Raw genomic sequence first — 25720 nt, forward strand, 5'->3', positions numbered from 1 at the left:
TGCAGGCTTGTGTGCTGTTCACACAAGGATGTTGTGCTAATTTGAATCCTTTATGTCCCCCACAAAAGCCATGTTCTCTAATGCAGTCTTGTGGGGGCAAACTTATTAGTCTTTTGATTAGGGTGGGACCTTTTGATTAGGTTGTTTCCATGGAGATGTGACCCACCCAGTGTAGGTGAGACCTTTTGATTAGATTATTTCCATGGAGGTGTGATCCCCTCGATTCAGGGTAGTTCTTAATTAGATCACTGGAGTCCTTTAAGAGAGCTCATGGAGAGAAGGAGCTCAGAGAAGCTGAGAGACATTTTGGAGAGAAGCTAAAATATGTAACCCAGAGTTTGCCCCCAGGAGAAGCTAAGAGCTGACACAGACCCAGCTGCTTGGAAATGCTGGGAGATGCTAAAGATATTTGGAGTTGCTAAGCTAAGAGATGAAGGCCAGAGTTTGCCCCGGAGAAGCTAAGAGAGGACCCCTAGATGCTTAGAGAGAGAAATGCCCTGAGAGAACAAGCAAGGATGCAGAAGAGCTGAGAGAGAGAAAGCCATTTTGGAGAAAGCCATTTTTAAATGCAACCCAGGAGCAAAGGACCAGCAGATGCCAGCCATGGGCCTTCCCAGTTGACAGAGGTGTTCCAGACGCCATCGACCTTTGCTCAGTGAAGGTATCCTCTTGCTGAGGCCTTAATTTGGACACATTTATGGCCTTCGAACTGTAAATTTATAACCTAATAAAACCCTGTTATAAAAGCCAATCCATTTCTGATATTTTGCATAACAGCAGCTTTAGCAAACCAGAATACATATAAATACTAGGAGATGAGAACAAGTGGGCGCCATCTTGGAAGCTGACTACCACATGCACAAACATACAAGTGAAGTATTTTAACCTCCATGGGATCCCATTGTATTACTATTTTCTACCAAGTATTTAGTTAGTTTTTACTTAATTGTATATGCTATGTCTAATTCCATGCCAAATATATAGATCTATGTCATCATTTCTAATAGGTGCACTTTATTTCATTGTGTACATACACTATACTTTTTTTTCCTGTCAAAATAATTTAATGTTATGCAGTTTTCAGTTATACCCCAAGCCTACCCTACCCACATTTGCAGATAATGAATCGTAATGAGAGGGTGATGAGAAGCTAGAATAAAAGTCATGAATTCTTTGGCCTTATTCAATCAATAAATACGTGTCAAGTACAAGGCACTTGAATAGGATACTGGAGACACAGTAATGCCAGGACAGACAGAGTCCCTAGAGTTTGTTTTTTCACCCTTCAAACATTTGTGTAAGCTATGTATGTGTCTTCACTGCTGACTCAAGATACTGTCCACATTGTAGAGTACAAATGGGATTACTTACCATTGACACTGATGGGAAAAGTAATTTTCTAATTGTTTGGGAGCTGAATGGAATCCCCATCACACTTGATCTTAAACTGCTTCATGCCAGTAATTATATAGGCTGCATAAGAATATTTAAGGTTGACAGAATTGGCTAGATCAGTTTCTCACAGTGGAGATCTGAGAGGGACATGCTCATGATCACTGCAATCTACCCATTGTGGTATGCAGGTCTACATCTCCACAAGATTCAGGGAGCAGTTCCCCCAAGGTTCTTGGGGGCCCCTCTTCCTGAATAGAATGTCAGAAGAAGGAGGTTAGTGAGATGAACTACAACCCTTGTTGCATTTCATCTTGGACCAGAGCTGGTACGAATCCTCTCCTACCTCCACCACCCATTCTGAATTCCTTCACCCTCTGCTATCTATCACCTAGGCAGTCTTACTGGCTTTCCTGTTGGTGTGACCCAAACCTAAGTCTTCAGGAGCGTGAAGCCTTGATATTCATATCCTTCCTAATGCAGGACTGCTACATGTGTCTGTTGACAGTACAAAAGGTCAAGAGAATACAAGGAGGCACTGAGGAGATCACCTGGGTTCCACATGTATTCCTTCCTGACCCCTTAGTTTAAAAGCATCCCTACTTCTTCCTGCTGATCAGAAATTGCTCCAGTTAATGACTCTTTTCTTGTCTGCTGGTCCCTGGGCACAAGGAATCCAAAGTGCCTTGATGGTAGTCATAATTTGTAGTTCAATGGGAACCTTGCTGTATCCTCTGCAAGATTGTGTCTCTGCGGGGAACAGAACTTCCAGTCCTGCAGAGCTCAGAGTTGTGGGAACAGGAATCATAGTATTTCCAGTGGGTCACTGAGTGATGGTGATAGATGCCTCCCCTGCTTCAGCCTGGAATCCTGGATCCATGTGTTCCTCCTTCACTGGAGAAAGGCCATTGGCATCCGGAAAACCTCTGTTAGCTGGGAAGGCACGTGGCTGGCGTCTGCTTGCTCCCAGGTTGTGTTTCAAAATGGCGTTCTCCAAAGTGTTGCTCTTAGCACGTTTTGTCCTCTCTTAGCTACAGCTCCTCCATACACTATACTTTATTTAACCATTCCTTTAGTGATTTTTGACAGAGATGTCAATGTAATTCAGTGAAGAAAGGATAGTCATTTCAACAAATGGTGCTGGAATTTCTGGATATACTTATGAAAAAAGAAAAACACCTTGATCTCTACCTCACACTGTACAAAAGTAATTCTTTAAAATGGATCATAGCTGTACAAGCTGAGCTATAAAATATCTCGAAGGAAAAAATATCTTCACAGCTTTGGGGTAGGCAATGATTTATTATGAGACACAGAAAAAAAAAAAAGAACATGGAAGAAAAAAGTGGATAAATTGAAAGTTAACAATTTAATTTTGGATTTCAACATAATTAAAAACTTGTGCTTGGCAAAAGATATCATTAAGAAAATTAAAAAAAAAAAGCCATATACAATAGAAACTACAAGAATAAAATATCTAGGAATAAATTTCACCAAGGATGCAAAGGAATTGTGCATGGAAAACTACAAGTAAATTAAAGAAGACTTAAATAAATGGAAAGATATCCATATGTTCATGGATTGGAAGACTTAATATTGTTAAGATGTCAGTACTACCCAAAACGATTTACCGATTCAATGCAATCCCAGTCAAAATTCCAACAGCCTTCTTTGCAGAAATAGCAGAGTAACCATTAAATTCGTGTGGAAGGGCAAGGGACTTGAATAGCCAAAAATGTCTTGAGAAAGAAGAAAAAAGTTGGAAGACTCATACTTCCCAATTTCGAAACCTTTCACAAAGCTACAATAATCAAAACAATGTGGTACTGGCACAAGGACAGACATATCAACCAATGGAATAGAATTGAGAGTCCAGAGTTCAGCCCACACATCTATGGCCAATTGATTTTGACAAAGTGCCCAGTTCACTCAATGGGGAAAGAAAAGTTACTTCAACAAATAGTGTTGGGAGAACTGGATATCCACATGCAAAAGAAGAAAAGTGGATCCCTACCTCACACCATATACAAAAATTAACTCAAAATGGAGCAAAGACCTAAACGGAAGAGCAAAAACTATAAAACTATTAGAAGAAAACATAGGAAAATATCTTCAAGATTTTGTATTAGCCAATGTATTCTTAGACTTTTCACCAAAACATGAGCAACAAAAGAAAAAAAATGTTAAATTGGACTTCCCTTGCACTGGTTCATGCTCCAGCAGTGGTGGTGGTGGCTGAGGTGGCATGGGGGAGGGTGGGGGTAACTAGGGGGATGGTCTGGGCTCCCCACCATTTATCCTACAAGGATTCCAGTGCACCCTAGAAGTACTTGTGGAAAAATGATGAAGCTTGGCATGAAGCCTCCGTCTCACAGCTGCATATGTAGTCACTGTTGAAATGAAGCAAATGCCTACCTAATTTGACAGTCTTGGTGTGTTTAATCATTTTGAGTTAGCAAGAAAGCATATTAAGTCTACTGATGGAGCCTTTGGGCAGGGAACAGTTATATGAGGACCCTGATCCTGGAAGCAAACCCCAGGATGCAGAGGCCAGAAAGCAGACAGAATCTGAACAAAAGTTGTCTGCAAAGACCCACTAATGCAATTGGCCAAGCCTGAAGCAGCTCTTCCAGCACCAGCACAGCAGGTCATCGGTGTCCCCACATGGTGCGCAGCAAATTCAGGCAGAGTCAGAACCTGAAATGGACGTGGAGAGCCGGAACACAGGTGCTGAGATTGACACTGTCTCCACCCACCCCACAGCTCTGAATCGACTTCTGCAGCAGATCCAAGTGCCTCTCAAGATGAAGAGAGGGACGAGTTTGCATAGTAGATGGGGCAAGCCAGAAGCCCCAAAGGGAAGTCCCCAAGTCAACAGGAGATCTGGCCAGGAGATGGCAGCTGTTATGCAGTCAGGCCGGCTCAGGTCTTCATCCACGAGAGATGCTCCTAGCAGCTCAGCTGTGATGGAAATAGCTTGTGCTGCTGCTGCATGTCTGCCAGGATAGGAGGCAACTGCAGAGCAGACCAAGTGGTTGGAAGCAAGCAGCCTTGCCCACACTTCCAGTGCAGTGGCTTCTAGCACTGATGGCAGCATCCACACAGACTCCGTGAATGGAACACCAGACCCTCAGCATACAAAGGCTGCTATTGCTCACCTGCAGCAGAAGATCCCGAAGCTTCCAGAACAGATCACGATTGCACAAACAGCTCGGGGCAACAATGCTGCTGAGTACTTGAAGCTTGCCAGCAGCGCAGACAAGCAGCCAGCAGCCTGCATCACACAGGTCTTTGAGAAGAAGAACCAGAAATCCTCCCAACCATCCTCCAGCTACAAAAGAAGCTTGAGCACTACCACCAGAAGCTCTGGGAGGTAGAACAGAATGGGGTGCTATGGCAGTCAAGAGATGTCTTCTGGGATGTGCACCAAGGTCTGAAGGATGTGGGAGCAAAGGGACTGGCTTCAGTGAGGTTGTGGTGGACAGCGTCAAGGGTGGATTCTCCAGTTTCTCCCAGGCCACCCCTTCAGCAGCAGGGGCTGTGGTCTCAAAACCCAGAGAGACCGCCTCAGTGATTCGGAAGAAATTTGACAGTGCAGACAACATCTCTAATCTGAAAGACTATTTAGAGGAAGGGCTAGTGGAGGATGGGGGAAGATTTTGGGGGTGATTTCAAACTTTCAGTTGAGTCCAAAATATGGTAGTGAGGAAGATTGTTCAGGTGCCACATCAGGCTCAGTGGGAGCCAACAGCATGACTGGGGCATTGCTGTAGGAGCATCCAGCTCCAGAACAAACACCCTGGACATGCAGAGCTCAGGATTTAATCCGCATGAGATCCAGGAGATCCGGGAAACCCAGGCCAGGCTAGAGGAATCCTTTGGGACCCTCAAGGAACATTGTCAGAGGGACTATTCCTTAATTATGCAGTTCTTACAGGAGGAGTGATATAGGTGTGAACGATTAGAAGAACAGCTAAATGACTTAACAGAGCTCCACCAGCATTACATCGTGAACTTGAAGCAAGAATTGGCCAGCATGGAAGAGAGAAATCGCAATGAACAGACCCAAGACATTCAGGAGGTCCTGGAGGCATGCCTGACCCGCATCTCCAAGATGAAACTCGAGCAGCAGCAGCAGCAGGTGACGCAGCTGGAAGGGCTGGACAATGCAGAAGCCTCCGGGCAAGCCATCATGGCGGTCCTTTCGGTCTTTGTCTCCACGGTGGCCAACTGCTTGGTTCCTGTCATGTTGTCATGAAGACTCACAACAGGATGTTCAGCATTTTGTTTCTCGTGGTTTTCGTTGCCTTTCTCTGGAAGCACTGGGAGGCCCGCTATGTGGAACATTTCTTTTCATCCCCCAGATGATGCTGGAACATGAAGGCAGCTGCTCCCCTACCCTCTGGCGAGTGCATGCAGCAAAGAATTAGACAGCAATTTACCTACTCTGAAGTTTTCCACAGCAACAAAAGAGAAGGGTGAATCTGTTTACATTTAGAATAATGTTTTTTTCCTGCAAGAGATGCAATTGTGATAGTATTTTTTTAGATTTTATCCAAGAAGTTTTTTGGGCAAAAATCTTGGATCATTTTTATGTAGCCTGATTTTCCTTGGCATGCAAATGTTTTAACAGTCCTTTAATATGCACCAACAATCTGGAGCACACTGAAGGGCATTCTAAATTGTGGCTTGAATGACTGCACTAAACCCACTAAAAAGATGAGAAAACCTGAATAGGGCAAGCCAGTCCATCCCAGTCCTCTGCTTTGCCTGGGCTCACCACCTTTCCTGCTCCCACACTAACTTCACTGTGAAATCCTATCACTCTCCGTGTCTTAATTTTTGCATTCAGAGTGGATTTTCCTTGTCTGTGGAAAAAGCACATAGATCTCCCTGACTTTCTCACCCATCTTGGCCGCTCACACTAACCTTGGAAGTATGATCAGTTTTGAACCTGGTTCCTTAACAACTCTTCTGGGATACAAAAGTGGGAGCCCATGCCCTACAGGATCACTGCACAGCCCCACTACAGTATTTTGAAGTTGCTCTCTAAATACTTAATTTTAAGCAAATTTCTTTGACCTCCCTTTTAAGGTTTTTTTTGTTTTTTGTTTTTTGTTTTTTAATATGTGTGTAGTCACCAATTTAAAACCCAAAAATTGGAACAGCATACTTGGAAAATGTAATACTCAAACTCTCAGTGCTTCCTTATGGAAGCACTTCCTTCCTTTTTATTATTGTTATTATTATTATTTTTATTATTGGGTTTTATTGGACAGGATTGGGAGGGTCTTTTGTTTTTCTTTGGCGATAAAGAAGTGATGTTTTTAAATGAAAAAAATTAAAAGCTTTTGTGCATCAAAGGACATTATCAAGAAAGTGAAAAGCCAACTTAGAAAATGGGAGAAAATATTTAAAAACCGTATATCTGATAAAGGCTTAATCTCCAGAATATGTAAAGAATTCTTACCAGTCAACAACAGAACGACTAACAACCCAATTAAAAACGGGCAAAGGACTTTGTGATGATTAAGTTCATGTGTCAACTTGGCCAGGTGATGGTGCCCAGGTATCTGATCAAGCAAGCACTGGCCTAACTGTTGCTGCAAGGACATTTGTGGCTGGTTAATAGACCAACAGGCTGGTTTATTAAATCATCAGTCAGTTGGCTGCAGCTGTGACTGATGACATCAACGAAGGGTGTATTTTCCACAATGAGAGAATGCAATCAGCTGGATTTAATCCAATCAGTTGAAGGCTTTTAAGTGAGATAGGTAGAGGACTTTCACTTCTTCTTCAGCTGACCAGCAAAGTGTTTCCTGAGGAGTTCATCGAAGTTGCCAGTTCGTTGCCTGAGGAGATCATCCAGCATCTTCATGGAAGTTGCCAGTCTGCTGCCTGCCCTATGGAATTTGGACTTGTGTATCCCCACGTTGCGTGAGACACTTTAATAAATACTATATTTATAGATATCTCTTGTTGACTCTGTTTCCCTAGAGAACTCTCATTAATACAGACTTCAGAAGGCATTTCTCCAAAGATATACAAATGGCCAAAAAGCACGTGAAAAGATGTTCAACATCATTAGCCATAAGGGAAATGCAAATCAAAACCACAATGAGATACCATTTCACACTGACCAGATGCCTATTTAAAAAAATAAACAAACAGAAAACAGAAAACAACAAGTTCTAGCAAAGATGTAGAGAAATGGGAACTTTCATATACTGTTAGTGGGAATGTAAAATGGCACAGCCGCTATGGAAAACTGGCAGTTCCTTAAAAAGTTAAACATAGAGCTGCCATGTGACCCAGCAATCCTACTTCTAGGTATATATGCAAAAGAATTGAAAATAGGAACTTAAACATATATTTGTACACCAGTGTTTGTCTCAGCATTATTCACATTAGCCAAGAGGGAGGGAATCCAAATGTTCCTCGACCAATATATGGATAAACAAAACGTGGTATATAAATTCAGTGGACTGTTATTCACTGAATAAAGAATGAAGTTCTGAGGCATGTTGAGTGAGATAAGCCAGACTCAAAAGGACAGATATTGTATGATTCCACTATTATGAAACAACTAGAAAATGCAAATTCATTGACAGAAAGTAGAGCACAGATTGCCAGGGGCAAGGGGGAGGAGGAATGGGGAGTTAATGCTTAACTTTAGGGTGCAAGGTTTCTGTATGGGGTGATGGAGAGTTGTGTTCATGGATGGCGGTGACGATAGCATAACATTGTGAGTGTGATTATTGTCACTGAATCATATGCTTGGGAGTGGTTGAGATGGGAAATTTTATGTTGGCATATATGTTACCACAATTTTAAAAAAGAGAGACTAAAGAGACAATGACAATAAAATGCAGTGCATGGTTCTGGGCTGGAACTAATAATGAAGGAGAAAATACCCAAAAGGACATTATTGGGACAACTGAAAAAATTGGAATACGCACTGTACGCTTTACTTCAGTGTTAACATAAGTGAATGTGCTTGTTCTTAGGAAATATACCTGGAAGTGTTAAGTGTTAGAGAGCATGATGTATGCAGCCTACACTCAAATGTTTGGAAGATGATGATGATAGATGATAGCGAGAACAATAGAATGATAGCAAAATGCTAGTAGTTGATAAATCTGTATATCTCGGTTGGCGGTATGTTGGAGTTCTATGTGTTGTTTTTGTATTATTCTTGCAACTTTCTGGTAAATTTGAGGTTCTTTCAAAATAAAAGTTTTAAAAAATAAAAATAAAAAATAAATTTAAAAAAAGCTGTAAACTGGGAGAAAATAATTGCAATATATATATATATCTGACCAATTACATATTTAGAATGTACAAAGAACAGTTCAATAATGAGATAAACGACTTAATAAAAATGGGCAAAAGATATGGACAGACACTATCAAAAAATATATACAAATGGTAAATAAACGTGAAAATTTGTTGAACATCATCATTAGGGAAATGGAAATTAAAACCACTGCATACCCACCAGAATGGCTAAAATCAAAAAGACTGGGGCAATACCAAGTGCTGGCAAGGATGTGGAGTAACTATACCCTCATATGTTAACCAGTTGGGAGTATAAAACGTCATGATTGTTTTGAAAAGCAATCAGCAGTTTCTTAAAGAGTTGCACGGTCAATTTCCTTTTAACCCAGCCATCCCACTTCTGGTATTTCCCCAAGAGAAATGAAAATATTTGTCATATGCAAAACTTTGTAGCAGTTTATCCATTGTTGCCAAAAACTGGAAGCCACTCAGATCAACTGGTGAATGGATAAACAAATTATGGTTTATCCATTCAACAGAGAGTCCTGAGCAATAAAAAAGAACAAACTACTGCTTTATCCTACAACATAAATGAATCTCAAAAACATGATGCTGAGTGAAAGCCTGGCTCAGAAGAATACAAATGCTGCTGTGATTCCATTTATATGAAACTCTTGAGAAGGAAAACTAATCTATAGAGACTGAAATCAGGTCAGACGTTACCTGGGATGAGAGATGAGGAGATTGACTTCAGAGGTGCACAGTGAAATTTTTCTGGAAATGTACTATGTCTTGATTGAGGTGATGGTTACATAAGTGTATATATCTGTCAACACTTATTGAACTGTGCACTTAAAATAGGTGCCTTTTATTGCATGTAAATTATACTGCAGGATTTTGTTGGCCTGTCAAGATCTCTTGAGCTTTGTGGTGGTTCCATCTGTCCACACAAGTTATTACACTTTCCCCGTCTTCCAGGTTGTGCCTCTATGACGTGACCCAATCCAGAGCGACCCTCGTGGCCCAGCACGGAACTGGACAGCACCAGGTTCTTGTCTGTACCAAGTTGGTGGAACCGTTCCAAGCCCAGCTGGGGTCTCTGTACATTGTCCTTGGGGAGCTCGAGCACCAGAAGGGTAAGCTCTGGCTTCCCACCCCTCGCTCTTTCCAGGTCTTGAGTTGGGGCAATCTTTTGGCTGAACCAGATAAGAACGGGCCTGGCCGTGACCCAGCCGTGGTGTCTCGCTGGGGTTGATGTTCCTTTCAAATCAGCACAAGTTCAAGGACTCAGGAGAACAGATGTGTCATACTGAGTGGTTCAGGTGTGGCCATACCAAGGGGAGGACATTAAGAGTGAGCTCCACGGGGAAGCGAGAAAGAAGGGAGAGAAAGCAATAATTTGTGAAGGCCTGGTGCGAGGTGGTTTGCTTGATCTTTTTTAACCTGCACAGCAGCTCTTAGTCTGAGTCTTATTACTGCCATTTTATAGATGAGGAAACCAAGACTCAGAAAGGATGGGGCTGGAATAACAGGCCGCGGACGTCAGGTTAAGAGAAACAGAACACGAGGGAAGAAAAACAGCAGCACAGAAAAATCTCAGGCATCAAGAGTTGAAGTTTTTTGTTTTTTAAACAAGGTCCTAGCGTCTGCTACCTCCCTTTCTGGCTGTCCCTGAGGCCGTTCTAGGGGAGATGTCACAGAACCAACCACGTTGGCACCTTTTCTCTGTTCCCATGGGCTTTTTCTGCCCATATCCCGTTTTTTTATGTGTCACAATCTTTTTTCCCCCTTTCTCTTTTAAGCTTTTACTCCCCACACCCCATTACCAAAGTAATAGGTGCTCATTGTAGAGAATTTAAAGAGCATAAAGCAGCAGAAAATAGTCATTTGTAATCCTCCCACCCAGAGGCAACCACTGTTACATCTGGCATTTATATTGTTTCCATTTTTTGCTATAATAAAAAATAAATTATATACATAAATTCAGTCAGGAGAATATTATGCACCTGTCAAAAGTGGGACTATAAATCTATACTGATTGACATGAAAAGCTGTTTGACATACGTGACTATGGAAAAATTGACAAGCCAATATCTACCATATGATCCCATTTTTGTTTATGTATATTTCCATGCATACATAACAGTGTGAAATATTATTTACCAAAGTGTTAATAGTAGTTATTTCTGAGTGGGAGGATTGTGTGCAATTTTAAACTTCTTCTGTATACTTTTCTTAGCATTTTACAGTGAAAATGTACCTTGTGCGGTAATCTATGTCCATTTTCTGATTATTTCTTTATCGTAGTCTCCTAAAAGTAGAATGGCTAGATCAAAGGATATGAACATTTAAAAGTTTCTTGATTTACATGACCAACTTGCTTTCTAAAAGGCACCAGAAAAAAAAAATTGTAATCAAATGGTGCTTACTTTAATTAAATTTGATTTAATGAGAGTTCTTTATCTAGGCTTTAGCCTTTGAGCCCTCATAACTGATTTGCTTTCTTTTGGGGGTTAAAGGAGGGGCATGATTTTCACTCAGGCACCAGGTCAGAATCGCCCATGGCATTCCCATGCCCTGACAGTGAGACTCCCCAAACTCTGCAACTTTAATTGCAGTCAAGGGGGGAGGACAGGTAGAATGGACATTTGGAGTTATTTGGGGGAAGAAAAAAATGGAAGAAAAAAAAAAAAAAAAAACACCTTAAAGTAGAAATTCAACCCAAATGAGTATTTTTTAATTTAATGTTTTCTTCTCAAACATGCTCAAAAGTAGAGAGAATGACATAATAGGTGGAGGTTCATACTCATAACCCAGATTCAACAGCGAACGCAGCCCTCTGTTTCGTTACTGCTCTTGTTTATTTGTTTACTTTGCTGGTGTGGTTTAAAGCAAATCTAAGACATCGTTTGATTTTACCCCTAAATCTCTAACAATAGCATTAAAAAATATATAGAACCTCAATACCATTATCACACCCAACAAAGTTAATAGCAATTCCTTAATGTAATCTAATACCTGGTCCATTTCAGGTTCCCCCAGTTGCCTTGAGAAATGGCTTTTTCCGGTTGCTTAGTTCAAAAAAGTACCAAAACAGTGTTCACACATTGCCTATGGTTCACGTCTCTTAAGTGACCCATAAATTAATCGGTACTGGTTCTCCCATTTTTTTTAATTAATGCCACTTACTTGTTGGGGAACCTGGGTCATCGTGCTACAGAATTTACTGCAGTCCAGAATTAGCTGTGGTTTCCTCCGGGTTGCACTGAACACACTCCTCTTTCCCGTGAATGTTTTCTGCCTCACTTATATGATTGTATCTCAAGGAAACCAAACAGTCAATGAGGGAAAGTTCTTCATAGAAGAACCACAGTGAAGAAATGCATTTGGAAAATCACCACTTTGAACGTCTCGGTGAAGGAACAAACCCAGACGAACTTCCATCCCCAAGGCTGCATGATCATCACGTGAAAGGTTGATGGGAACATGAAAAATGGAGGGGTCAGGCCGATGACTCCTGGGTCTACCCGGCCACTTGAAATGTCACAAAAAAGGAAGCGATCAGACATCAGGTGCCCCTTCTGTGACACATGGCGGATGGCCCGGCACTGCCACCAAAGTGTTCTTGCCAAAAAAATCACTGAACCTGTACCTGGAGCCCCAGATAACACTGCATCTTTAACAGATCCTGGCACGACACAACATGAACTTTTTTCTTCCTCGAAAGCATTTTTTCCTGGTTTCGTAAATAATACACGCTCATCTTTCCCCACATGGGGAGCAAGCAGGGGCCGAGCGTGGGCTGGGCTTGCACGTGCCCACCGTGGCCTGCAGCCTGCACCCAGCTGCAGCTGTAGCTGCTTGCAAACCTGCCGTTCTGCATGTCTGTCCCCGGACCAAGTCTTTCGTCCTTTGGCAGCACAAAGGTCAGCCAGATGTGGCTCCTGCCCTGTGGCCAGGCCAGGTCCCACCCTGTTTTAGTGCGCTAGGCTGCTGAAAGCAGATACCATCAAAAGGGTTGACTTAACAGTGGGAATTTATGAGCTTACAGTTTTGAGGCCATAAACATGGCCAAATCAAGGCATCATCAAGGTGATGCTTTCTTCCCAAAGACCAGTTACTGACAATCCTTGGCTCCTCTGTCATGTGGCAAGGCACATGGTGGCATCTGCTGGTCTCTCCCTTCTTTTCTGCTTGTCAATGCTTTCAGCTTCTTGCTCCCCTGGCTTTCTCTCTGTATTCATCCCATTTATAAAGGATTCCAGTAAGTGAATTAAGACCTACCTTGGGCCATGCTTTAACTGAAGTAACCTAATCCAAAGATCCTACTTACAATAGGTCTATACCCACAGGAATGGATTAGCTTTAAGAACTTGAATTTCCAGGGTACATACAGTTACAAACCACCACACGCCCTGAAGACAGAAGAGAGGCCGCCAAAAGTCACCTAACTGATGGAGGATTGGGGAAGATGGTGAAGCAGGAAGCTCCAGGAATCAGTCCCTCCACCACAACGACTATTAAACAGGTAGGAACTGTCTGAATCAACTATTTTAAAACTCCGGAGTCCAGTAGAACAAGGTACAGCATCCAGGGAGGAGCAGGAGGAAGACGCTAGTAAATTATGGTAAATACCAGAAGATTGCTCTCTCTGCATGGCAGTTACCATCACCCAGTCCTCACTCTTGCAGCAGGCAGCAGTAGAGTCTGGCCCCTGGTATAGCTTACTGATGCCAGAAAGGGACATAAAAATGCATGTCCCCAAGGTCCGGGAAGGGCACAGCCAATCGCTGATCACGGCTCTTGATTAGCAACTTCAGATATCTGAGGGCCTGGCTCTGGGGTTGGCCACGGTTCCAACCCACCCCTGACAAAGGCAGCGGAGGGGACTGAAAGACGTACTCTTCCTCAGAGCTGCAGGTGACAGTTGAAGGGCTGCTTTTATTGGGCAGGAGCTGAGTCAAGAAAGCTCATCTTTGGGGCAAAGGCTTACCTGTTTTTAATTCGAGCAGTGGAACACCTGGAAGAGGGAGCAGGTCTCTCTCCTGGGACGTAAAGGGGACATTTAAACTCCTGTAAACAGGGGAATGCCTAAGGCCACTTATAAGCACAAGCCCAGGACAAGACACAGGCTCAGAGAAGACAGGGACAAGGCTGCAAGTTGCGTTTGCCTTGGGCAGACCTTCCTAATAGGAGGGCTGAATGCTGACAGAGAGCACCAGGCAATGCAAAGCCAATTTGCAAAGAATGTGAAAGACGTTTTTTGCTTAGGTTTGCTTGGTTTTGTTAGCTCTTGACACTAGAGAAAATCTCTGTCACATTATCAGCTGGTGACAGACTCAAGAAACACACAGTCTCAGGAACTAAATCCCAGAGTTAACATGTTAACATATTAAAATGTACAGTGTATAACAAAAGAGTACACGACCAACAAAGACAGAGGAAATCATGGCCCATCTAAGGAAGAGGATAAAAATCCAGAACATATCAATGAAGGAGACCAGATTGTGGATATACCAGACAAAGAGTTAAAGAAAAAAAAAAAGATCTTCAATATGCTTAGGGAGATGAATGAAAATACAGAGAAAGAACTAAAGGATAGCAGGAAAGCAATGAATGAGTAACATGAGAATTGCAATTAAGAGAGAAATTTTTAAAAGGAACCAAACAGAACTACTGGAGTGGAAGACCACAAATAACTGAAATGAAAAATTCACATCTGGATTTTAACAGCAGATTGGAGCTGGCAGAAGAAAGAATCAGTGAACTTGAAGGCAAAACAATTGAAATGAATCAGTCTGAGGAGCAGAAACAAAAGATAATTATAAAAAGTGAAAATAGCCTAAGACACCTCTGGAATACCATCAAACACACCAATAAATGCATTATGGGAATCCCAGAAGGAGAAGAAAGAGAGAAAGGGGCAGAAGGAATATTCAAAGAAATGACAGAAAACTTTCTAAACTTAGCAAAAGACTTGAATTTGCACAAACAGAAAGCCCAGAGAACACCAAATAGGATAAACTTGAAGAAAATATGCCCCATCATATACTGATCAAACTGTCGAATGCAAAGGTCAAGGAGAGAGTTCTGAAAGCTGCAAGAGGAATGCAGCATGTTATGTACAAGGGAATCCCAATTAGATTAAGTTCTGATTTCTCATCAGAAACCATGGAGGCAGGACAGCAGTGGGTTGAAATATGTAAAGTGCTGTTTTAATTTGTTAGGCTGGTGCAAGCAGTTACCATGAAATGGTTTTGGCTTAAACAATGGGAATTTATTAGCTTACAAACTTACAGTTTTGAAGCCATAAAAATGTCCAAATCAAGGCATTTTCAAGGCGATCCTTTCTTCCCAAAGACTGGCTGCCGGCGATCCTTGTCTCCTCTGCCACATGGCAAGGCACATAGTGGCGTCTGCTGGTCTCTCCTTTCTCTTCTGGGTTTCATTGCTTTCCGCTTCTTGCTTCCATGGCTTTCTCTCCCTCTTTCTGTTTTCTGTGTCCCATCCTGAATGAGGTGGGTCACACCTTAACTGAAGTAGCCTCATCAAAATATCCTACTTACCATGCGTCCACACCCACCGGGATGGATTAACTTTAAGGACTTGCTTTTCCAGAGCACACACAGTTGCAAAGCACCACAAATGCTGAAAGAAAACAGTTGCCAAACAAGAATTTTATATCCAGCAAGCAACTTTCTTTCAAAAATGAGGGAGAGATTAAGACATTCCCAGATAAACAAACGCTGAGGGAGTTCATCCCCACCAGACCTGCCCTACAAGTAGTGCTAAAGGGCGTTCCTCAGACAGAAAGGAAAGGGCGTGAGACGGTGGTTCAAAGTGGCATAAAGAAAGATCTTCAGTAACAGGACCCAGCAGAAGATAATCAGCAGAGGCCCAGGGGCAGGCGCTGGGAGGGAGAAATCACCTCCTTGGTGACATGAGGCAGTGGCAGTGGCTGGAAAGTTCTTCTCTGGTGCTACCACACTGCAATTCATTGAAATTCCACAGGAAAACGCAGTTCTACTTGCTGTAGAGTTTCCCAGCTTAAAAGAGCTAAATCTGAAATGGGTTGAGGCATCCTGTGAGCAAACTTGAAACCACAAGAAGATAAAACTTCAAGTGGAATTTACTCATTGATTTATAAGTATGTACTGTATATTCTAGGTGATTAATTTAAATTTTTATTCTCCTCCCACCCTTCTCATTGATATTTTTGTATCTTATGAGATACTTGCCATGTTTTTAACTTTTAACTTTAATAACAGGAGAGCCTATGAGTGAAAAGTTCAACCAACCAACCAACAAAAAGCCCCGAGCACATTCAAAGGCCTTGGAAGGCTAAACCAGGATTTATTAGCTAACATTTTTCATCTTTGGGTGGGGGTGTGGGTAGGGGGATGGGGAGGGAGGTGTGGAGTGGGGGCAAAGGGTGGCAACAGATAGGCGATCATAAAAAGACTCAAATTTTATTGTATCTTTTGCAAATGGATTTAATATCATCCTCCAACGTAGATATGACAGAATAAGTATTAGTTTACAAGTTGATATAAAACTGAGTGTGTACAAAAATGACCAAAACAGTACAATAAATAAAGTCACCTAACTGAGCTTTTTGCCTGCAGAGCTAGCTGAGGAGATGGAAAGGGTGAAGAAATGGCAGCTGGGTGAAACCCCCCCCCCCCCCCCCCCCGCTCCACTGCCCCGGATTCTTGCATTTTCTCCTGACACAAACCAACGGCTTGAGAGCTTTATGTTTGGGGATTGAGGCGTGGGGCGTAGCCTTTCCCACCTCGCCACCAGACTCCCCACTGTCAGGCCCAGCCTGGAGCCCACGGGCCACGGCAAGTGGCTGGTCATAGAGCACATTGTCTTCTTGTCTTCTAGCTGCCTTATCTCCCCATCTCTGGCCCTCATGTGCTGTTCCATATTGTTCCGGGGAACCTTTGCTCCTACAGATCCTCAACCCTCCTTCTTAATGCTTATCCTGGCTTTTCCCCAGGATGGCCGTTTCCCACCCACCCTCCTAAGTAGATCCTGTTCAGCCCCCCAAACCACACACGCCACAGAATGCAGAGGGAGAGCCAGATCCTGCTGGCTTCTCCGGTTTGTCACTGTAAAACTTTCTCCTTGCCTGTGACAGCCAGTTCTACCACCAGGCACCTTTATCCCACTTCTGCCTCCCACACCCAGGGCCTCACCTTGTACCTTGTCTTCCCCAGAACTGCCCCACGTCTGCTCCCTGACAGCGCAGCCTTCCACCCTTGGCATCTTCTGCCCCTCATGTCCTCCCACTGCCTCTGTCTTCAGCCTGCATCAGGACTTTGGATTCCCGGACTTCTCTCCCAGCTTCTCTCTCCCCGTCTGTTCCTCCCCTCCCTGTCAGAAAGCACAACCTCTTGCCCTCCTTCCATCACTCCTGGACAATTAACCCTCAACCTCCACCCTCTCTGATCCCACCCCAGACTGTTGAGTGGAGAAGGACCCCGAGGCTCTGTGAATTTGTAGCACAATGATTTCAGGGTCTCTGGTTTCATGGGAACCCTCAACATAGGCTGGAAGTCCCTGCATGCGTCCTAGTCAACCCCTCTCCCATGTTCCACCTGTCAGGTGGGACCCCCTCCTCCCCAGCTGCCCCCATCCCTCTCAGCAAATGGCCGCACCTACATCCCATGTGAAAGGGAGGCTCCAGGAGCAGTCCCTCCTCTTAAAATTATACACCTCCTCACCTGTCATTAGCCTCTCCCCACCCCACCCCCTGCGAGCCCCAGCCTGCCCTCCCACAGGATCTGTGTTCAACTGTATTCTTTTTTTCACCAGAGAAGTTGTAGGTTTACAGAAAAATCACGTGTAAAATAGAGAGTCCCCATACACTACCTTCAACTGTACCCTAAATCCGTCACTGCTGGTTCTTCCTTCTCAGCATATAATGTGCTCAAGCCTCCTCTGTCTTAAAAAGCAGTAGTATTCCAGGAATGATCCTGACCCGGCATCCAGCAGTTGAGAATGTCTTCTTATCCAAAAGGGGGAAAAGAAAGGCAAGAAAATAAGGTTTCAGTGGCTAAGTGAATTCAAATAAAGTTGAGAGGCTGTCCTAGAGGTTACTCCTATGCAAGCTTCACCTAGATATGCCAAACTGCCACAGTATGCCCAGCCCTAACCAACAGTAGTCCCGAAAATCCTAAAGAATACTCAGGTCTCTATCTGAGACTCTATCAAAATTTTACTCGCTAAGTTTGTTCTTCAGAAACTTAAATCCTCCAGAGAACTCCTATGCCAGCGAAGTCCCAAAACCCAGAGGCAACAGCCTCTTCAAGAACATCAACCAGATGTGTCCCCTTTTCCCATAATGTTAACAACCTTTTTCAACATGAACAAATTAGGGGTGGTCACTGTCTAGACATCCCTGTGTTGCTGACAGGGCGGCGCAGGAATGAGACACAGACACAAAGTTAAGAATTAAGGGAGCAGGGGGCCCACTGCATTTCGTGCTAAGTGGACGATAATGCACCTTTGCTCCAGTTATTTATTTCAGAAGATCAGGGAGTATATGCTAAATGTCCTCAGGCTCGGGAGAGCCCACCAGATACCTATGTTTATATCCTGTTGCATATCAGAAGGAACAATCTTGGTTTAGGACAATAGTAAACGTTGTCGTCATAGTCACAAGACACATATCTTTACAGGGCGGGCCTGCACAGCGTTCCATGCAGGCCTGAGGCTTAGCATTCCAAGCCACCACCCTAGATATGCCTCAGACAACATGGAAGACTCAGTTTCCCACATCCCTGAAGATCGGGAAAGTGATTAAACTAGAGGAAGGGGTAGCAACAGACAGGATGGAAATTAGCAGAGGATTGTGGATGCTGAATCTCTGTATAGTTTTCTTGTTCTTAGTTGCTAGGGTACTAGAATAGCTAGAAGGAAAGAATTGAAATGTTGGAGCCGTAACCCATAGCATCCTTTGAAATTTGTTCTATGGCTACTTGTTAAATTGTTGAAAGTTATCACCTTTTTGTATATATGTTTTATTTCACAATAAGAAAATAACTGAAACCATGGTACCGTAATTTGTAACATTTTTGGGAATTTCCTATATAACTACTTGTTAAATCATACTTTGAAAGATATTATCTTTTTGCATATAATATTTCACATTGGGGAGATGGCTGAGAATGTAGAACTGTGGCCCATGGCATTCTTTGAAATTTGCTAACTACTTGTTAAACTGTAATTGGAAAGTTATCACTTCTAAGTATATGTTATATTCCACAATTAAAAAAAAAAAAGCAATAGTAAATCACCTTCCTCTCTGCCTCCTTCTCTACATATGACCCTCCTTCCTTTCACAGTCAAACTTGTTCTCCTTACCTCCCCTTTCTTATCTCCTGCTCTTGCCTCCCTCAGCAGCCCTGGCTGCCCTTCTTAACTCCATTCCTTCTCCTTGGCTCTAGGTTCCTTACTTTTGCAAGAAGAAATTCTCCCAAATGACCATTGCCCATTTTTTTACACTTTGTCTAGTTGTCATGTTCATAAACTTTCCCCTTTCCCTGTAGCCCTTCTTCACACACTGCTCTTTTTATTCCACTTACACAGGCTTTTTGCAGCAGTATTGTCTGATCTGTCCTTTGCAATAATCATATATCAAAAGTTAATTTCCATATTTAATAAACCTTTTTCATTCATAGGTAGAAGCAACATGTTCTGCAATAAAAATCTAGAGGGAAGGGTTTCCCCAGGCTGAGGGGAAGAAAGGCATCATGTAAGAAAAGTTCTGTGAAATAGAGCCAGATACTTAAGAAAATCTTTATATGGGAAATTTGCAAACATTTGATTTGGCCTCCATTTTGAGGTTTTTGAGAGCCCTCAGCTGTGGTTTAGAGCTTCTTGATTTTGTCCTTGTTCTGCCTGTGTTGTCCTAATATCTGTGGCTGCTCTGTGAAACTTATTTAGGGCTACACGTGGCAAGATAAGGTTTAGGTCTCTCAGATCCAGGTGAAGTTTCAGCAGATATCCTGCTTTATTGATCAGTACAATAACCCTGATGCTCCTGAAGTAGTCTGAGTGTTAAGAATCAACCGTCCGCACTGATCGGTGGATGTGGGTGGCTATCACCGCAGCCTAGTGCCAAGACTAACAGAAGCTTGATGACACCCAGGCAACTTTGTGGTTCAAATAAGTTCCATCTTCTAAGAGTAGCCCTGTGTTGAAGGCTGAAAGCTTAACAGGCTGAGGCTTGAAGTCTGCACCCAGGCTGCATTAAATCAATCAGGAAGGCTAGGTTTAGACTTTATCTCATCAGAAAGCCTCTATCACAAAGCCACATCAGAAGGCACTGGGTAATGTCCTAGAACATTGAGTGTACTTATTGACGTGCCCAAAGAGCAGAGAGAACATGAGTGAAAGAAAAAGTATTCGAGGGCAAACTCCAGATGTCTTTCCTGTTTGATGTCACCTGAACATTGACAAAACTTTCCATATTCCATTGGGTCACTACTGCATCTGCTAGACACTCCTCTGGCATTGGAAATTGAATATGGATGTGGGCCTTCGAAATATAATGATTACAAGGGACAAATTGGACATTGCAGCTAATCCGTCTGCAAAAGGCCTGTGTACACGGAATGACTTCCAGCCCACCCTGCAAAAGGGGCTAGGTGGGGCTTCTCAAGGTGTCTTATCGCTAAGAGGCCAAACTCTCCTGGAGTGTAGCCCCTTGGACTTATTAAATACAGGTTTCCTTTTGCCCTAATTGCCAGTGCCAGAGGGTCCTAGGATGTGAAGGGGGCCCCTAACCTCAGTACAAATGGAGACCTTGGATAGTGACCAAGGCCCCTCCTTGACCAGGGGAACATGAGGCCTAAGGAAAAGGTGGCAGAGATGAAGGTGACAAAGGTCGTAGAAAGCTTGGCTGGGAATCCTCTCCCTGGAGAAGTGGAGTGTTCAGGCCACCCACTAAGTTCGGACATGTGCCTGCCGAGGACAAGTTGCTAATCTCTGTGTGCCATCCTTCTTGCCTCTACTCCTTGCAGTCAAAACTCGGGATTAAGCAAGTGGAAGCAAAATGGCTCGAATGCGCCTGGAGCTTGTGTTGCCAGTGCTCCAGGCCGCCACTGTAGTGCCTCGGTGTTTGTGTCTTCCAGATGGAGGTTCCGTGGTGAAGGCCCGGGTGCTGACTTGCGTGGAAGGAATGAATCTCCCCTTGTTGCAGCAAGCCATCCAGGAGCAGAGGCTGTACCGACAAGAGAGGGGCAGCAGCCACTAGGAAATGGCAACTCCTTGCAACGCACCCCCCCACCCCACTGACCCCTGCTCCAGGGCCAGACCCCCAGCAGATGCCGCCGTGGGTGGAGACGTGCTCCCCCCTGGAGGGACAGCCTGTGGCTGGGGCAAGAGAGTAGCGGGGAGGGGTTGTTAATCTGGCCCCTTTCCCTAATTTGGCTGGTCCCAGAAACGAGAGCCCAGAGAGCAGGCCCCAAAGTCTGGCACCTCCCCCGACGCCCCAAGGCTGCAGGAGGCCGAGCTCCAGGGCACCAGGGCTGCAGGGAGCCTGGTCCTCGTGTGCAGCCAGGGAGGGTTCCAGAAAGACCCTGTGAATAAAGGTGCAGAGTGCATGGCTTGTGTTGTGTGCACGTGGCGCGGCGCCGGCAGCGGCCAGGAGGGGGAGCCGCGGCGCCAGCAGCCAGGCCGGTTCTGGGGAACTCTGGGCCGGCGAGGGTGGCGCTGAGAGCAGGGTGCTGGGGGCACAGGGGCCGGGTGGGGGGCCCGGGACGCCGGGGGGCCGTCCCCACCAGGGTTCTGCTCCAACAGGAGACCCAGCATCGCCACACGGGCCAGGCAAACCCCCTCGGTCCTGCCAGTGCGGCCTAGGGCAGGGCTGCGGCTTCGGTAACCCTTGTGACCCCTGACCTCCGACCCCTGGGCAGCTTTTCCCAGCAGCCATCCAGCCCCCGGAGCCTGGGCCTGGCCGGGCTGAGGCAGGCGGCTGCGGGCATCAGAAGTTTGGGCCCTGCTGCGCCCCATAGCCGGGCCTGGCGCCGCGGCCTCCAGGTTCCCCCCGGGCACGAGGAGAGAGGACTGGGGTTCCTGCCTGGGCAGGGCGAGGGGCTGCCCCCAGCTTCCAGCCAGGTTCCCGGGGACGGGCTGGGGACACAGGGACGGCAGCTGGGCCTGGGCGGCGGCCACCTGGCAGGCGGAGCAGGGCGAGCCCCGTGGGCCACAGCCCAGGGGCCCTGGGAACGCCTGGACGGGGGCCGGGAGGGGGTGTTTTGGGGGGCTGGGGGCGGAGCTGGGGTGCTGGGAGTCGGGGGCGAATGTCCTGGGTGCTGTCTGTTTCCCGGGCAGCTCTGTGGCCATGGATGTGTTCCAGAAGGTCGAGAAGATCGGAGAAGGCACCTACGGGGTGGTGTATAAGGCCAAGAACAAGGAGACGGGGCAGCTCGTGGCCCTCAAAAAGATCAGGCTGGATCTGTGAGTGCTGGGAGGGTCCCGAAACCCCCCAGCCCAGGGCCAACTCACAGCCCCCTCCATGCCCGCATCTCAGAACGTCACGGTCAACTCCGTCTCTGAGGGCCGCCTGTTTATACTGAGGCAGCCACAGAGGTGCAGTCCCCGCTTGTCCTCACCCCACATCACTGCCTCCTCCCTCCCTCTGACCCGGCTTTGCCCCCAGGCCCGGCTCTGTGAAGCTTGGGTGGGTGGAAAGTACGTACCAAGGTGCACAGAGTTCCCTTTGCTGGGCCCTGGGACTATCCTTACAGGAATAAGGAACACAGATGTGACCCCTCTTGGCTCCTGCCTCCCAGACCTACTCACAGCTGTGCCCTCCTTTCCTGCAGGGAGACGGAGGGAGTCCCCAGCACTGCCATCAGGGAGATCTCCCTGCTCAAAGAGCTTAACCATCCCAACATCGTCAGGTGAGTTGGTGAAGGAGGCAGAAAACTGGAACAGTGACTGCTGAGCCTGCCTGGGCCAGCCGGGCTCTGCCTCCTGACTGGCGTCTCCCTGCCAGGCTGCTGGACGTGGTGCATAGCGAGAAGAAGCTTTACCTGGTGTTCGAGTTCCTCAGCCAGGACCTGAAGAAGTACATGGACTCCACCCCAGCCTCCGAGCTCCCCCTGCACTTGGTCAAGGTATCAAGGCAAGGCTGGGGAAGACCTAACAGCCCAGTCAGTCAGCCCGCCCCATGCCTACTGAGCTAACTCCTTCCCGGGCTCATTCTTCCAGAGCTACCTCTTCCAGCTGTTGCAGGGGGTGAATTTCTGCCACTCTCATCGGGTCATCCACCGAGACCTGAAGCCCCAGAATCTGCTCATCAATGAGATGGGAGCCATCAAGCTGGCTGACTTTGGTCTGGCCCGAGCCTTTGGGGTGCCCCTGCGCACCTACACCCACGAGGTACCGCTGGGCCAGGAGGAGAGAAGGGCAGCCAAAGGAACGACACCCAAGAATGATACTCTTTTCTTGCCCCCACAGGTGGTGACACTGTGGTATCGTGCCCCCGAGATCCTCTTGGGCAGCAAGTTCTATTCGACAGCTGTAGATGTCTGGAGCATCGGTTGCATCTTTGCAGAGATGGTAGAGATTGGGACAAAGCATCGCCATGGGGTGGGGGTGGGGGTTCCTGCCAGGAGAGGAGGCTCGTTGCTTCCCCTATTAGAGGTGGGTTAAGGGGTGTTTGAAACTGGCTAAAGGACTGAGGAAGGGGCTTTATCCCAGGAAAAAAACTGGAAGACATCTTGAGGGTCCCTCCCTGGTTCTGGGTACTCATTGGTATTAGATCTCCTCCACTAACGGGGCTCCATACCTTCTCCTCATCCCCGTTCCAGGTAACTCGCAGAGCCCTCTTTCCAGGCGACTCTGAGATTGACCAGCTGTTTCGTATTTTTCGGACCCTGGGGACACCCAGTGAAACCACGTGGCCAGGAGTCACCCAGCTGCCTGACTATAAAGGCAGCTTCCCCAAGTGGAGCAGGAAGGGTCTGGAGGAGGTTGTGCCCAATCTGGAGCCAGAGGGCAAGGACCTGCTCATGGTAGGTGCAGAGGTAGCCCTGGCTGCTGCCCCAACCAGGAGGATGCCCTTGGCCGGCCGACTCTTATGTAACCCTGGCCCCTCCGGTGACTTCACTCTAATCACTTCTCTGATCCTTTATATAACTGACTCGTCCCTGTCCCTGTGTGTATTGATTCTTCAATCTGGAAGCCTCTCCCCATGATAAGTTCAATGTTCATCTGCCCTTTTAAAACTCTTTTCAGCTAGCTTTGTTTTTGTACTGACTTGCCCTTTTCTCCTGGTGTTTTTGCTTCTTTCCCATTATGAGCGTTATTGCCCCATCAAAGCTGTAAGCTCCCCTGGCATTCCCTGTGGTACCCTCCGTGGTAGTCTCCACACAAGGTTCTTCAGAACAGGCCATTCCCTGCCTCCCGGGCCTCTGGCACAACCCTCACTGTCCCTGCCTTTTGCCTCTTTTGACCTCTGGGGCTGATCCCAGGCCAAACCGCTCAGAGCCAGGAGCTCTTGCCCACATAAGTTTGGCCACCTTATTTCTCTCTTTAGTTTGGTGTTGGGTCTGGGGAAAACAGGGCAGTCTGTCCATCTTTGGGCTGTGTGTCCAGCTTTCTGGAACTCTGTATCTGTTGACCCCGTGTCAGCAGAACGGCACAGGTTTCCGGCCGAGGCTGCTAGCGCCCTGTCTGGGATTCTCCAGGGCAGCGGGCCCTGCCATGTCATGGCTGGACTTAGACCCTAGGACAGGGAGCTGGCCTTGCCTGGCATCTCACAGTGTTAGCGCCTCCTTCCCCGCTCCCTGCTCTTGGAATTCCTGCCCCCGCCCTCGGGTGTGCTCCCTGGACAGGTGTGGCTCCCTGCTTTCCAAGTCATGTTTGAGAGAGCTGTCTCTCAACCAGAGGTAGACCGGGACCCAGGAACCTCAATAAGGAAGTGGGAAAACCTGACTCAGCTTCGGTTGCCCAAGACCTAGGGTGACTCACTAGGGCCTGACTAGAACTAGGTCTTTGTCCCCAGATTCTGGGAGGGTCCAGAACTACTGGCTCACAAGGTGGGCGGTAGTAGCTTCCTGGGATTCTGGGGTTTGACGTTGGCCACTCTGGGCCTCAGGGTCCTCCAGCTGGGGCCTGGGAGGGTAACTCTTCTCCCTGCCCTGGCCACACCAGCCCCACGTCTTTCCAACTCCTTCCTCCACAGCAACTCCTGCAGTATGACCCTAGCCGGCGGATCTCGGCCAAAGCAGCTCTTGCCCATCCGTACTTCTCCACTGAGCCCTCCTCGGCCCCCCGCCAGTACGTGCTGGAGTGTTTCTGCCATTGAGAATGTGTGAGGCGCACCACCGAAAATTCTCCAGCTGCTGCCCTAGCAGCCTTTCCACCAACTTCCCAAGAAAGAAAGCCGGTCGGGGGAGATAGAAATGCTCTAAGGAATTTGGCATCAGCCATCAGAGGGCTGTGTTTGAGTTAGTCCGGCCAGTGGGTTAGCGAGTTCACAAGTTCCTGTGTTGTTCGTTGGGTTTGAGGGTGCCATTTCAAAAGAGGGGGCACTGATGCTCCATGCAGGCGGGGGTTGGGGTAAGTTAGAGCCCCGGCTGCCCGGTGCTGCAACAGCAGGTGCCCAGGAGAGGGCAGGGAGCCGCCCGGGCTGTGGGCGCGGCGCTGCCAGCTGCCCTTTGCCTGCCCAGGCCTCGGCTGAGGGAAAGGCTGACACCTGCTGGTGCTTTTGGATTTGAAATGTTTTGGGGAAGAGTTGAGTTCCAGTTAAGAGTCTCAGGTTCAACAGGAAGCAGGCGACGGAGAGGAGAGGGAACTTTCCTGATCCCAGGGGAGGTCAGGGAGTGTGTGTGGCTGTTCTCGGTGGTTGTCTGTTCACCTGGGATCTGCCCGTGTTAGTTTGCCTCTGGCTGTAACCACGAGAAATAAAAGTGACACGTTCCCGAGTTTTCTGGTGTAGTTCTGCGCGCCCAGTGGGGGGCAGGTGGGAGGAGAGTGACAGGAGGCTGGAGACAGGAGTTCCTGGCCCAAAGGGACACAGGGCAGAGAG

The 25720-nt window shown here is 46.4% G+C and overlaps 2 protein-coding genes and 1 pseudogene across 2 annotated transcripts in view; all 3 read left to right on the forward strand.

Moving 5' to 3' along the window:
• The window catches only part of TEN1 (TEN1 subunit of CST complex), a 38876-nt gene extending 17592 nt beyond the window's left edge, over window positions 1–21284 (forward strand). The window contains 3 exon segments of the mRNA XM_037810423.1: window positions 9649–9806; window positions 20814–20920; window positions 20923–21284. Coding sequence (XP_037666351.1) covers window positions 9649–9806; window positions 20814–20920; window positions 20923–20976 — 319 coding nt within the window. The 3' untranslated portion in view covers window positions 20977–21284.
• LOC119514581 lies at window positions 3902–5821 on the forward strand (annotated as a pseudogene).
• Window positions 21285–21431: 147 nt separating the features above from the next.
• CDK3 (cyclin dependent kinase 3) lies at window positions 21432–25616 on the forward strand. The gene is made up of 8 exons (XM_037810422.1): window positions 21432–21558; window positions 22015–22140; window positions 22509–22586; window positions 22682–22802; window positions 22897–23067; window positions 23146–23247; window positions 23499–23702; window positions 24875–25616. Exons 2-8 carry the CDS (start codon window positions 22025–22027, stop codon window positions 24995–24997), a joined length of 915 nt encoding a protein of 304 aa, XP_037666350.1. The 5' UTR covers window positions 21432–21558; window positions 22015–22024; the 3' UTR covers window positions 24998–25616.
• The last annotated feature ends 104 nt before the right edge of the window (window positions 25617–25720 follow it).

This window comes from Choloepus didactylus, chromosome 18 (assembly GCF_015220235.1).
Source record: "Choloepus didactylus isolate mChoDid1 chromosome 18, mChoDid1.pri, whole genome shotgun sequence".
NCBI lineage: Eukaryota > Metazoa > Chordata > Mammalia > Pilosa > Megalonychidae > Choloepus > Choloepus didactylus.